The sequence below is a fragment of the Peromyscus leucopus genome, chromosome 14, assembly GCF_004664715.2.
Source record: "Peromyscus leucopus breed LL Stock chromosome 14, UCI_PerLeu_2.1, whole genome shotgun sequence".
NCBI lineage: Eukaryota > Metazoa > Chordata > Mammalia > Rodentia > Cricetidae > Peromyscus > Peromyscus leucopus.
The window spans coordinates 48511384-48525717 of record NC_051075.1 but is presented as its reverse complement, the minus strand read 5'-3'; the positions used below and the strand labels follow the sequence as shown (position 1 = coordinate 48525717).

The following is a 14334-nucleotide window of genomic DNA, read 5'->3' as shown; positions in this document are numbered from 1 at the left end:
TCCTCATGTGATGACCCCCATCCATAAAATTAATTTCATTGCTACTTCATAACTGTAGTTTTGCTACTGCTATGAATCATAATGTAAACATCTGAGGAGGAGGAGGAGGAGGGGGAGGATATCTGATATGCAACCCCTGTGAAAGGGTCGTTCAAGTCCCACGTTGAGAACCACTGTTCCACGTATCTTCCAAATGTTTACGCTGTGCCCCTGTATACTAGGAGAGAAGTAACTTGTTTCTTACTTTGCAGGGGCTCACAGTGAAGGGACTGCCTTGAGTCTCAGAGGAAACTCTGGTCTTTTCAACAGTTTCGGAACTGCACGAGTCTGGGGACTTTGGAAGTCAAGTATTGAATGTATTTTATGAGATGACCATGAACCTATGAGGGCTGGGGCGGGATGTGATGGCTGGAAGACAGTTGGTTCCTCTACTCCTTACTGGATGGAAGAAAGGGCTTGCTGGTTAAAGGGTCACACAGCCCCGCCTGAGCCAGTCTCTCTCTGTCTCTGTCTCCCCATACCTCTCCCCACTTCCTAACAGCCAATGCAATGTACCAGCCACTGCACACTCCTGCCACCATAGCCGCGAGTCACTCCTGCAGCCAGCTTTTCCTGCCATGATGGACACGATCCCTCACACTGTGGGCCAAAACACCTCTCTCCCATCAGGCTGGTTCTCCTCAGGAATGTGGTCACAGCAGTGAGAAAAGTTACTAATATCAACACCCTCCAGCATGAAGACACCAAGCCCAGACAGTGAACCCACCAATAAACTCTACCAGAATATGGACAACAAGGGAACATGTCCCAACTCTCTGAGCTCAAATATCCAGTACCTATGTAAGAAGCCAGGCATGGTGGTGTGTACCTGTTTTTCTAGCACTGAGGGGCAGGCACAGGAGGACCCCTGCAGCTCTTTACCACCCAGTCTAGTCCAATTGGTGAGCTCCAGGTTTAGTCAGAGAGCTTGTCTCAAAAACCAAGGTTGAGGATATGATGAGATGGCTGAGCGGGCAAAGATGACTGTAAGCAAGCCTGATTCAATCCAAGGACCCAATGGTAGAAGAGGGGAACTGACCCCACAAACTGTCCTTCAACTTCCACACACGCACCATAGGATGTGTTTACCCCCCCCATATCAAATTATAATTAAACACAATATTAAAAAGAAAAGGTAAGCTGGGCAGTGGTGGCACACGCCTTTAATCCCAGCACTCAGGGAGGCAGAGGCAGGCGGACCTCTGTGAGTTCAAGGCCAGCCTGGGTTACAGAGTGAGATCCAGGAAAGACTCCAAAGCTACACAGAGAAACCCTGTCTCAAAAAACCAAACCAAACCAAAAAACCAAAAACCAAAAAGGAAAAAAAAAAAAAAGAAAGAAAAGGTACAGAGAGAAAAGAGGAAGAGGCCTGACATCAACCTCTAGCTTCCATACTCATGTGTACAAATATTAACATGTACCTCACATGCACACAAACACATACATGTGCATGCATCACACACACAAAATAAGAACTTATACTTAAAAAGGCTCAAATCACTCATTGTTGCAAATGATTATTAAGTAGTCTTCATGAATTATGGCATTCAGAAGACTGCTAAGGATGGGTTCCATGTCTGTGTCTAAAGAGATCTCTTACACACCCTATTTGGGACAAACATGAACTGTGCCCAGAAGAAATCCACTATTCCTCTACCAACATTTCTCAAGCAAGGGGTTTGGCGCTCACCCTCCAGAACCTCCTCATACAGTGCGTGCACCCCTTCAGGCACGATAACCGCCAGTGCGGTTCCACAGAGCAGCCCAGCACCCAGCACCGTCACCAGCTTCAGTCGGTCCTGGAAAGACAGCAGAAGAAACCGTTAGAGCGTCTCAACCTTCCTGACGCTGCCACCCTTTAGTACAGTTCCTCATGGTGTGGGGACCCCAACCATAAGATTATTTTTGTTGCTATTTCAAAGTATAACTTTGCTCCTGCCAGGAATTGTAATGTAAATATCTGTGTTTTCCAATGGTCTTAGGCAACCCCTGTGAAAGGTCATTCAACCCTCCCCAAGGGGTCACAACTCACAGGTGAGAACTGCTGTATTAGAAAGACTGACTGATAAATGGGGAACATTTTCTATTCATGAAACCAACAGCCACAACGGCCAGTAAGCGTGAAAAGTACCAGTTAAAAGATGAGAAGTTAGGCACACTGGCTTCTGAGGAGGCTGATGGAGGAAGACTGCTTGGGCCCAGAAGTTTGAGACAACCTGGGAAACGCAACAAGATCATGACTTCTTTGTTTCTTGAGAGTCAGGGTTTTGTGTAGCCTAGGCTGACCTCAAACTTGATAATGTAGTTAAAGATGACCTTGTTGCAGGATATTTGATCACACCATGAACCCCAAGATTGTGTTCTTTACTGGAAAAATCTGTTTCTGGTTGTGGTGTGGCTTAGCCCTAGCACACATTTTTAATCTAAGAGCTTTCTGCTAGAATATTGTAAATAGGATTAAATAAAGTCAATCATATAAGAGGCAGAGCAAGCAACCAGTTGACAGGAAAAAAAAAAAAAACAGAGTAAGAGGGAGTCAGGAGCATGGATAGAGAGATGCACAGGAAGGAAAAGGGAAGGACATTTAGTTTGAGTTTTTGTTTGAGACAGCGTAGGAGGAAGGTCAGCTTTCTCTGGCTCTGAACTAGCAGGTTTTCACCCCAGCATCTGGCTCCTGAGTCTTCACTGGTGAAACTGAACAATTAAGATTTAGATTAAAAAAAAAAAAACAAACCATGATCTTGAATTTATGTTCCTCCTGCCTCTATCTCCTGAGTACTGAGATTACAGGCATGAGATCCACACAGTGGATCTGGCTTTATGCTGGGGACCAAGCTGAGGGCTTCATGTATTCTAGGTAGGCACGCTACCAGATGAGCCATATCCCCAGTCCATTTGTTTGTTTTTATAAATAGCTGATTTTTGTTAGTTAAAAACGTGCGTACCCTTTTTCGGGAGTTACCAAAGAGAACTGAAAAAACCTGTACAAGAATGCTCATGGGCTGGTTAGGAGCAGAGGACCCGGGTTTGATTCCCAGCACCCACATGGATAATCAACAACCATCTGCAACTCCAGTTCCAAGATGATCTGATTGATGTCCTTTTCCAGTCTCTGTAGGCAGCAGGCACACATGTGGTCACAGACATATACAGGTGCAGGCAAAACACCCATAGAAAATAATGTTTATGGCTGGGCAGTGGTGGCACACACCTTTAATCCCAGCACTTGGGAGGCAGAGGCAGGCAGATCTCTGTGAGTTTGAGGCCAGCTTGGGCTACAGAGCGAGTTCCAGGACAGCCAGGGCTACACAGAGAAACCCTGTTCAAAAAACCAAAAAAACAAACACCAGAATGTTCACATGGGACAAAGGAGGAGTTTGAGGGAGGTGGGGGGCATGATGTAACTCATATGAAATTCTCACAAAGGAAAAAAAAAGGAGAAAGAGGAGGTTCAGAGAAGGCAGATGTGGTGGTATAACCCATACTTACTGTGGGGGCTGGGACAGGAGGATTGTGCTTTAGAAAGCAGACGCCAGAGTTATCAAAACTAGTCTGAGTGTAAGACTGATGAAAGTGTAAGGAAGCATCCTCCCTTGGCATACAGATTGAAAATCAAGCCGGGCGTTGGTGGCGCACGCCTTTAATCCCAGCACTCGGGAGGCAGAGCCAGGCGGATCTCTGTGAGTTCGAGGCCAGCCTGGGCTACCAAGTGAGCTCCAGGAAAAGCGCAAAGCTACACAGAGAAACCCTGTCTCGAAAAACCAAAAAAAAGAAAATCAAAGAACAAGGATGAGAAATATTTATCCGAGACCACGCTGTCTAGCTAGTTAATGAGAGAGGGACGGGAGAGCTGCACTCTCCAAACATTCAATGATAACACACAGTCCATCCTGTGCAACTCATCTCACAAAGACAGTAGTCACACAGCTGTTTAAATGAGGAAAACCCTGCCACTATGCAGAAAACAAGAACCATAATCAGGTCTAAAGCCAGTTGGTAAAGGTACATAACAAAGTAAAAAGAACAGGAAATAGTGCTTCACAAAGCTTCAGTGTTGCCCCCCCCCATCCATCCCCCTCCCTGACACAAGATAGGGTCTCATTATGTAGCTCTGGCTATCCCAGAACTCACTCTGTAGACCAGGCTGGGAACTCACAGCCTCTGCCTCCTGAGTGCTGGGATTAAAGGTGTGCATGACTACTCCGGGCTGCTTCTGTTTTTCAATATAAAGGGTTATTTAGTCTGACAGTAAACATCACATACTTTTTTGTTTCAAACAAGACATGAGAGAATTGAGCACTGCCACCTCCCTGGCTTTAACCTCAGGAATGCAATGGAGCCCTTCAGACAGCTGTGCTGAAAATGGTCCCGACATTTTCCTTACACATGCAACCATGTCAAGAATTCTTAGAGCTGGACTTGGTTGTGCACACCTTAAATCCCAGCACTCAGGTGGCAGAGGCAGACAGATCTCCATGAGTTCAAGGCCAGCCTACTTTACAGTGAGTTCTAGGACAGGCAGGACTATGCAGAGAAACCCTATCTCAAAAAACAAAATAAGACTTAGATGTTTTAATACTTCGTCCCCAGTTGGTGAACTGTTGGGATAGATTCAGGTGTGTGTGTGGTGATATTTTGTTCTATCAAATAACAAACACTGCCTGAAAATCAGAGGACAGAGCCAGCCACCAGCTTAAACATAGAGGCAAGGCAGTGGTGGCACACACCTTTAATCCTAGCACTCAGGAGGCAGATTCATCTGGACTTCTGTGAGTTCAAGGCTACACAAGATTAATCTAGTCTGAAAGACAGAGCCAGGTAGTGGTGGTGCACACCTTTAATCCCAGCCCTTGGTATCACACACTTTTAATTCCAGCACTAGGACGGTTGAGACAGGAAGTGATATGGCTAGGCAGAGAAAGGAATATAAGGCAGGAGGAGACAGGAACTCACTCTCTTTTAGGCTGAGGAGTTGGTAAGGTAAGAGGTGGTAGCTGCGGCTTGCTCTGCTTCTCTGATTTTTCAGCTTTCACCCTGAAAGCGGCTCCAGGTTTTTATTAAGACCATTTAGGATTCGTGCAACAGGTAGGGGAAAGTATGTCACTGGGGTAGGCGGCTTTGAGGTTTCAAAAGCCACGTGTCATTCCAAGTTTGCTCTCTCAGCTTGCTGCTCCCGACATGCCTTCCTGATGCCACGCCTCCCTGCCATGGTGATGGACTCAGCCCTCCGGAACTGTAAATTCCAACAAACTCTTCCTTCTATAAGTTGTCTTAGTCAAGGGTTATACAAATACTTAAGAAAGGACCATAACAGGATCCATCACAGTAAACATGAAGCAGCTACCATTTGTCTTATTAATGTAAATATCTTCAATCATAACTGGTTTTTTCCCCCCAAGGAGCAGAAAACCTTGTTCATTTATTGTTTCAATCTTCAGTAAGAGAAAGAAAAGACTATCCTACAGCAAATTTACCACCTTGGTAATCTCCATGAGCCTTCTGATGGTGACTGACAGAGGCAATACTCCAATGAAAAGGACTAGTCAAACAATATAAGCACCACTGCCATGAGCTGCAGTGTCAACTTCGATTAGAAAAAAAATCCTTAACTACCTGTCCTAGTTTGAGTTACTGTTGCTGTGATGAAACACCATGACCAAAGCAACCTGAGGAGGAAAGGGTTTCTTTGGCTCACACTCCCACATCACTGTTCATCAAAGGAAGTCAGGACAGGAACTCAAACAGGGCAGGAACCTAGAACCAGGACCTGATGCAGAGGCCATGGAGGAGTGCTGCTTACTGGCCTGCTTTCTTATAGAACCCAGGGTCGCCTGTCCAGACATGGCACCACCCACAAGGGGCTGGGCCCTCCCACATCAATCATTAATTAAGAAAATGCTCTAAAGGCTTGCCCACAGCCCAGTCTTATGGAGACACTTCTCAATCGAGGCTCCCTCTCGTCTGTGATGATTCTAGCTTGTGTCAAGTTGACATAAAATTAGCCAGCACACCATCACCATCATTTTAGACTCAATCTGATTTATTTCAAGCCTGGAGATAATGGCTCTATGGTGTTTGTATGGCTGTATTCTCTCATATAACTTTACAACCAGGGATTCAATCTCAAATTATGTGTTTATCAAAGTTAACAAAGTGCTGGCAGCTCCCCTCCTCTGCCTGTGGTAAATCACTAAAAGAGTATATTTAAATGAAGAACTACAAACTCCAGGTATATTTCAAGATGGGACGAGAGCTCCCCAAGCAATAGTGCCTGTCAGAGTAATGAACTATTTTCTCGAGAGAGGCATGAACTGTGCAGTGCCATGGGTTTTGTTACTTCATTTTAGAACTTCACAGTTGTAGCTGATTGGGCTGAAGAATCAGCCAGCTGTATTAATTAAAACAACAGCTTGCATCAATGCCATTAGCTATCAGTGCAAAGCTTTGAAGTCTGTTTAATTTTCTTGGCAGACAGCAAGAAAATTAAATAGTTTTTCTTTTCCAGCTCATAAAAGTCAACAAATTATTCTGTTCAACCAAATACAAACCAACACTTTTAGAAGCTTTTGATGACTAAAAATTCCTGTCTCTTTGTGTCCGAGCCCACTTTAGTACTCAAAGCATCAGCAGTGTCCTAAAAAAGCAGAGGTCAATCTGCTAGAACAAGACAGATCCCACCCAAGCACTGAGGAGATACTGAGGATATGGAATAATTCTTGTCCAAACAACAATGCTGCTCTCCACTACATGATCTGTCATTAAGGATTAGTAGCTCAGATCTGGGTTTTGTTCAAGCTCTTCTACTGACACAAGGTGCCCCAAAGCTCCTGGGCTCTAAGAGGCGGCAGCATGACCTCCCATCCTTCTGTGTCCTCCTCTGTAAACACTGCCATTATTACCGCATAGCAAGAGGACGTTAGCACACTCTGCAGAGACACTGCTAGTGCTTAGCTTCAACATCACGTGGTGCACACACACACATCTTCTAACAATGGGGAAATGTGTGGAGGAGCAGCTTAAACAGTGGCCGGGGGGGGGGGGGGGGGGGCATCTAGACTTGCCTTTTCTAATTCATTTAACATAAAGATGAATGAAGCCTTCCCGGAAGTAATGATAAGCATGCACTTTATTAATGCCACTTCCTCCAATCTTGGAAGATAAGACTAATCTGTTTTTCTTTCTAAACATAAAAGAACTAAACATGCCAGCCGGTGGTGACATACGCTCAGAAGCAGAGGTCTTTGAGTTCGAGGCCAGCTTGGCCTTCAGAGCATTCCAGGACAGCCAGGGCTACACAAAGAAACCGTCTCCAAACACAAAACTAAAAGAACTGGACATAAAAACAAATCATGTGTAGATTCTTTCAGCTGACCATAAAAAGAAAAGCAGAAACCCACTAGCAAAGAAGCTGGGGAAATACTGGCAATAAGTGTACCAAGAATATAGAGAGTCCAATGAACAGACTAAAACGGTATTTTTACCTATTAAAGTTTTCTAAAAATGAACAATAATAATGTGAAAATAAAATGTCATTTGCATTTGTTGGCAAATATATTCTTAAAAGATTAAGAACCTTCTTAGGAATCTTTTATTCATCATTCTATTTTTTTTTTTTTTGAAGGCAGGGTCTCTCCATTTTGTAGCCTGTCTTGGAACTCACTGTATAGACCAAGCTGGTCTCCAACTCACAGAGCTCCACCTGCATCTGCCTCCAAAGAAGTGAGCCAGGCAACTACACCTGGCTCCATTATTCTGAATCTTATGTCAAAAACAAATGAACACACAAGACTTTCAGTATATAAAATGATTGAATGTAGTAAGACATTTGAAAATGCCTGTATTAAATCTGAACAACAAAGGAAATCAAGAACTCCCAAACAAAAAAGGAAAATGTAAAATTATACCTACATCACCTATGCAAACATGTTAAAAATACAACAGAAACAAATGGATATATGTAGCTTAAGTTTTCCTGCCTTGCCCACAGTCAGGACAAATTTTTGTCACCTGCCAGTCCCACAGCCGCTCAGACCCAACTAAGTAAACACAGAGACTTATATTGCTTCAAACTGTATGGCCGTGGCAGGCTTCTTGCTAACTGTTCTTATATCTTAAATTAATCCATTTCCACAAATCTATACCCTGCCACGTGGCTCGTGGCTTACCGGTACTTTACATCTTCCTTGTCCTGGCAGCTGCTGCAGGCAGGGACTCCTGCCTTCCTGTTCTTTCTTTTCTCCTCTCTGTTAGTCCTGCCTATACTTTCTGCCTAGCCATGGCCAATCAGGTTTTATTTACTGACCAATCAGAGCAAGCAACTTGACATACAGACCATCCCCTAGCACAGCCAAGTGCAGACCATCTCAGACACCTGCACTCAGGCCTGTGGTTCTAATCATCCTCTATGCAGACCTGCTGGGTAAAGCCACGAGGAACCCGAGAACGGGCTCCCACAGGACATACAGAACATCCCACAGCAGATATAAAATGTTATTAGTGACCCTACTAGGCTGTAGGAAAACATTGTTTTCTTTTCCTTCTACACATTATATTAAATTTCCCACAAACAAACTATCTATAATTGACTATAAACAGGCCTTTCCAAAAAAAAAAAAAAAAAGGTGATGGAAGCAGGAGAGATGGCTGAGCAGTTAAGAGAACTGGCTCTTATTCCAGAGGACCCAGGTTCCATTCCCAGAACCACATGGCAGCTCACAGCTGTCTATAACTCCACTTCCAGAATATCAGAACTTAGACATGCATGCCAACAAAGCACCCATACACATAAAATAAATCATTTTGAAATGCTAACTACAGGCTGGGAATGTAGCTCAGTGCTTGCCTAGTATGCATGAAGCACTGGGTTTAATCTCCAGCACCACAGAAAATGAAGCATGGTGGCACATGCCTGTAATTCCACCATTAAGGTGGAGGCAGAGGTTTCGAGAGCCAAGGTCATCCTTAACTACTTAGCAAGTTCCAGGGCACCCTGGGCTAACATCAGATCCTGTCTCAAGGGAGGAAAGAAGCATACCTTTAATCCCAGGAGGCAGAGGAAAGTGGATCTCTGTTAGTTCTAGGCCAGCCGGGTAACATAGTGAAATCTTGTCTCAACAACAAAAACTGCTGGGAGCTGGAGAGACAGCTCAGCAGTTCAGAGTGCCTACTGCTCTGTGTGGGAAGGTTTGGATCCCAGCACCTACACCAGAGGCTTATGAACACTTGTTACTTCAGCCCCAGGGGATCCGGCAACCTCATTCTTGTCTCTGTGGCTCTCTCTCTCTCCTCTCTCTCTCTCTCTCTCTCTCTCTCTCTCTCTCACTCACACACTCACACACACAGAGAGACAGAGAGAGAGAGAGAGAGAGAGAGAGAGAGAGAGAGAGAGAGAGAGAGAGAGATCATTTTCTTAGTTGCTAGGCGAACTAGAGACTATATAAACAGGCATTGAACTTATTATATACTGAAGCTCAGTTTCATCCCTACCTAACAGGGTTTAGACTTCTTCCTCAACAGGGTTACCGCTAAAATCAACACAGAATTGACATGTAAATTCACAGTGTGAGCTACTACCAATTACTGTACTCTGTTTGAATCAGAGAGTGCAATGTCTCGAATGTGATCATTAAGATGTTTTCTCCTGGAGGAGGTGGATCTTGGAGGAAGTAGGGGTAAATGTGATCAAAATACACTGAGTGAAATTCTCCAAGAACTAATAAAAATATTTTAAAGATTTTAAATTTTATAGATAGGAATGCTTTCCCTGCATGTATGTATGTACACCAGGTGCAGGCCTGGTGCCTATGGAGGCCAGAAGAACGCATAACACCCCCCCCACACACCGGAGTTAGGGATGGTTGAGAACCACCCCATGGGTGCTGGAAAGCAAACATCTGTAAGAACACATGCCATTACACCGTGCTGTCTCCATAGCCCCTAAGTGTATTTTTACAAAGAGAGTTTCTCCTTCACTGAGTGGTTTTAAACACTGCATTTTGAGGGGTTGTGATTAGCTGGAATGCTAATCTCTGCTCTCCGTCATGTCCATCTGTCTCTACTAGTCACTGTCCTTTGTCTGTAGACAACTGGGAAAAGCAGCAGACCCTCCAGGTGCTCTCACAACTCAAATGTGAGTTGAGAATGTGTAAATCTTAAGTCTCAAAGCGACATTTGGAGGATTTCATACAAAAATCCCGATTTCCAGTTCTGGAAAACAGAAAGCTTTGGCAGTGTCAGGCATTGTGTATGAAATAACGGGTGGTTTCTGTTCATCACAGCTCTCTCTCATTACTCCCTAGCGACTCCAGGGCAGACACTAAAGGTCAGCTGCCTCGCATTATGATACTGGACTTGCTCACCTATCTCTTTTGTTTTCTGAGACATGGGAGCTTGTGTGTTGCTTCAGCTGGCCCTCCACTTCTTGGCTCAAGCGATCCACTTGTTGCAGCCTCCAGCTTCGCCCCCGTTAAACTGCTGTGTCTCATGCCAGACTGGAGTGACTGCTCAGCCTTGGTGTTGCATGATTTTCTGAACAATAACCAACAATAACCTAGCCGAATCAGTCAGAGTCCAACCAGGAAAGAGAAACCATAATAAAGTCATTTGAACATAAAGAATAACTTTAACAGGGACTGAAGCAATGGGGAACTGGCTAGATAGAAAGAATTCTAAAGAATATACAAGTAGCAAATACAAGGAGTGGTGGCTGCCACCTAAGGACAGAGATAAGAATACCTCAAAATTAAAAGAAGACGAAGACTGAGGTCCAAGCAGTGCAGAAGAGGGCATGGCTGGGGTCCAATGAACAGCAGGAGCTTCTGAGTTACTATGCTGGTGGAATTGCTGGGAACCGTCACTCCAGGGCACTGGGAAAAGCTGCCCATGGGTTTCTCACTGGAGACTATCCTATAAAAATCACCCAGGAGGGGTGCCAATGGAAGCTGATGCCTGCTGAGTGCCGAGCAGCTGTGTGTGCCCCAGGAGCCTAGGCGAACGCCCAGCTGCAGTGTAAGCGCCGGGCACAGAGAAGCCTACCCAGAGGGCTAAGACTCCAGGCATGCTGCAGGCCCTGCCAGAGCGAGCGGGCCATTTGCACAGGGAGGCTGCTGGTATGCTGCCGACATCAGTGCCAGAGAAACTGCCTAGGAGCCTGCTGAGCAAGCAGGCCAGACCCAAAAGGGTAATAGCTCCCTCTTACATTTCTCTTCAGTATCCTCTATTGACAAGGACTTATCACCCTGCCAGTTGGCAAAAGGAAACATTTAGAGGGCACACATTTTTGCAGAGGCAATAAAGAACAAACAAAATGCTTACTCTCAGGATGTCTGACTAGTGACAGACTTGTCGGTTCTTTGGATTAACTAGGTTTTAGGACGGTCGAGTTCTAGACAGGAAAGGCATCACCAATACTCTTCTTCCATCGCTGTATAACTAGCAGTTGTCAAATACTCAGTAAGCCACACATGTTCTACTCTAATCCCTTTACATGTATGTGCCAGCTCAGTCAGTCCTGCCAACAATCCTATTATGCCACTGTACAGCTGGGGAAACAGAGGCCTGGAAGGTAATGTGCCGAGCCTCACATAGCCAGGAAGTGGCAGAGCACTGACTCGCACCTATGACGTCCAGCCCCAGAGTTTATCTTAATCACTATGCTACACTGCCTGTTGGTAAAACTTGTTTTGTTGTTTAACAGTTTTGTTTTGTTTTTCTTTTAGCTAGTCTTCTTCCATTTGGCTGTCAAATGCATAAAGAAATAAGGCTGAGTGTACTGCTAGATGGAGAGCCCAGGATTTGCTAGATTATAAATACTAGGATCAGGGCAGCAAGGAGAAACTTCCCATGATTGATATAATCATCTAGACCTTGTCACTCCAAATCCCATATAACTGAGACAGAAGAATTTCTAACCCAATAACCCAATACTTCTGGCTCAGGAAGTTAGAAATCAACCACTAGTATTCAAGGATAATTGAGGAGTTTTCTGTTTTTCTTTTCTCTTTCTCCTCTTTCCTTGTTTTCTTTCTTTCTTTCTTTTTTTTTTTTTTGAGACAAGATTTCTCTGTGTTTCGGTGCTTGTCCTAGAGCTCGCTCTGTAGGCCAGGCTGGCCTCGAACTCACAGAGATCCACCTGCCTGTCTCCCGAGTGCTGGGATTAAAGGCGTGCGTCACCACCGCCCGGCTTTTCCTTGTTTTCTTAAAGTCAGGGTCCTACTATATAGCCCTGCTGGCCTGTAACTCATTGTGTAGACCAGGCCAAGCTTGAATTTACAAAACTCTACCTGCTTCTGCAATTGTGCTGGGACTAAAGGCGTGAGCTACCACACCTGGTGTTTCTTTTTCTTTTTCTTTTTTTAAAAGTGCGTTCCCGCTATGTACACCGAATGGCTTTGAACTCAAACCTGCCTTTGACAAACCATCTCACCTGGGCTGACAGGCATGCATTACCACACCTTGCTGAGGGTTCTGAAATTCCACCGTAGATTCTAAGTACCACAGTCAGCACTATTCTTTGTTACCTGGAATTTCAAAGTGAGCCATGGAGGATGTTAAATCTCATTATTTAAAAAAGCTTCATCTCTAAATTCTTCAATTATGGGGTTGGGGATATGGCTCAGAGTTTGGTGAAATGAAGACCTGAGTTCAGTTCCTTAGCACCCATGTAAAAATTCTGGTGTGATGGTGCATGTCTGTAACACCAGCACTTGGGGACAGGTAGGGAAGGGGGAAGGGAGCCTCGATGGCCAGCTAGTCTAGCTGAAAAGGGTAAGCTCTGTGTTCTGTGAGAGACTCTATCCTAAAAAAATAAGGTGGAGAAGCAATTGAGAAAGACAGACAGAAAGACAGATATAGACACACAGATACACTTTTCAATTAGAGCCTAGGTTAAGCCTATCACCCACAGGAACATTCTGAATAGTTTTTCTCTTCTTCCCTGTAAAAGGACATCATTTTTTTGCACCAAAATAATGAAGATTGATTAAATAGTGAAGATGTCAAGTTGGAAACTAATCTTAGTTCAAAATGGTAACTATGTCAGATTCCAACTGGGCAGGTGTTACAGGCTTCTGAGCCTTGCACACACACAACTGTGTACCAGGGAGTTTGAAGTCTTGCTACCCCAACTAAGACCATGACAGGAGAGAAACTGGGAAGGCAAAATGTTAACGGTGTTAAGATGCTCCTGATTTGGTAGTGGAAAGAACCCTGTTCTCATGCTGTCTTTATGGCGCCTATCAGGAAGGGCAGTATCTTCCAGTGGACAAACACTGACACTGGGAGCCACGGTCTCTCCTCACCAAAGTGCGTGGCTTCTCCTGCCTGAGTTCACTTATTTGTAAAGCCACATGAACAATGCCGCTGGATTTTTGTCCTGGGGATTAAATAAGATAACACAGTGCCTGGTATACAGGAAGAACTAAATAAGTACACAGTGAGCAGTGGTGCCACCCTTGTTCCCAGCATTCAGGAGGCAGATGTAGGTGAATCTCTGTGAGTTCAAGGCCAGCCATGTATAACAAGGACCTTGTCTTTAAAAAAAAGAAAGAAAGAAAGAAAGACTATTTTAATCATGCAAATAATTTTAATTATGTATATCCATATAGCATCTTAGAAGAAATGAAATTTTCAAAAAAATATTGTATCTGATTATTTCCTGATTTTGTCTCATTTAAACTTAGTTTTATCAGCCATAGGGCATTACAAAACAATAATCTGTAGTTCAGATCTGAGGAAAGACATGTTACTGGCTGCTTTCCACATAAGGATAAATTTACTGAGGTAAAATTTAAAGTCTTAGAACTCAGAAATGAAAGTCAAGAGGCACAAAAGATTACATTCTTATAAGGCAATAAAAGAGTAAGACAACACACAATGCAAAAAGTCCTAGAAATGCCACTTGGTCACACCTACCTCAAAGGGGACCCAGCCAGAGAAAATGCAGACTGAACAAACTTGTTCTGCAAACACATAGCCTTTTATTTGGTGATAAGTCAAAATACCCAGAGATACCTATTATGAATGAATCACTTATTATAATCAGACACAAAGAAAACTTCAAACTCTGAAAGGACCAAACAAAGCTTAAAACTAATATTTAAGTAAAGGAAGAAAAAGTTAAATGCCAAGAAGATTGCCACAACAGAGGGAGGCTACAGGACAAAGCTTGGCTCTCCAAGGGAAATATTACCCATGAATGCTAAGGCCAACCACCACAGACCTCTGCAGTACAAACAAATGCTGAAAAGTTTCTATGATTGTGGAGGAGATGAGAGGGGAAGCTCTTCATATTAGATG

The 14334-nt window shown here is 44.1% G+C and overlaps 1 protein-coding gene across 1 annotated transcript in view; it reads right to left on the bottom strand.

Moving 5' to 3' along the window:
• Slc39a9 (solute carrier family 39 member 9) overlaps positions 1–14334 on the bottom strand; it is a 38107-nt gene that overhangs the window by 14191 nt on the left and 9582 nt on the right. Inside the window, exon 2 of the mRNA XM_028876138.2 lies at positions 1730–1838. Within this exon, the coding sequence (XP_028731971.1) occupies positions 1730–1838 (109 nt within the window). The remainder of the gene's footprint in view (positions 1–1729; positions 1839–14334) is intronic.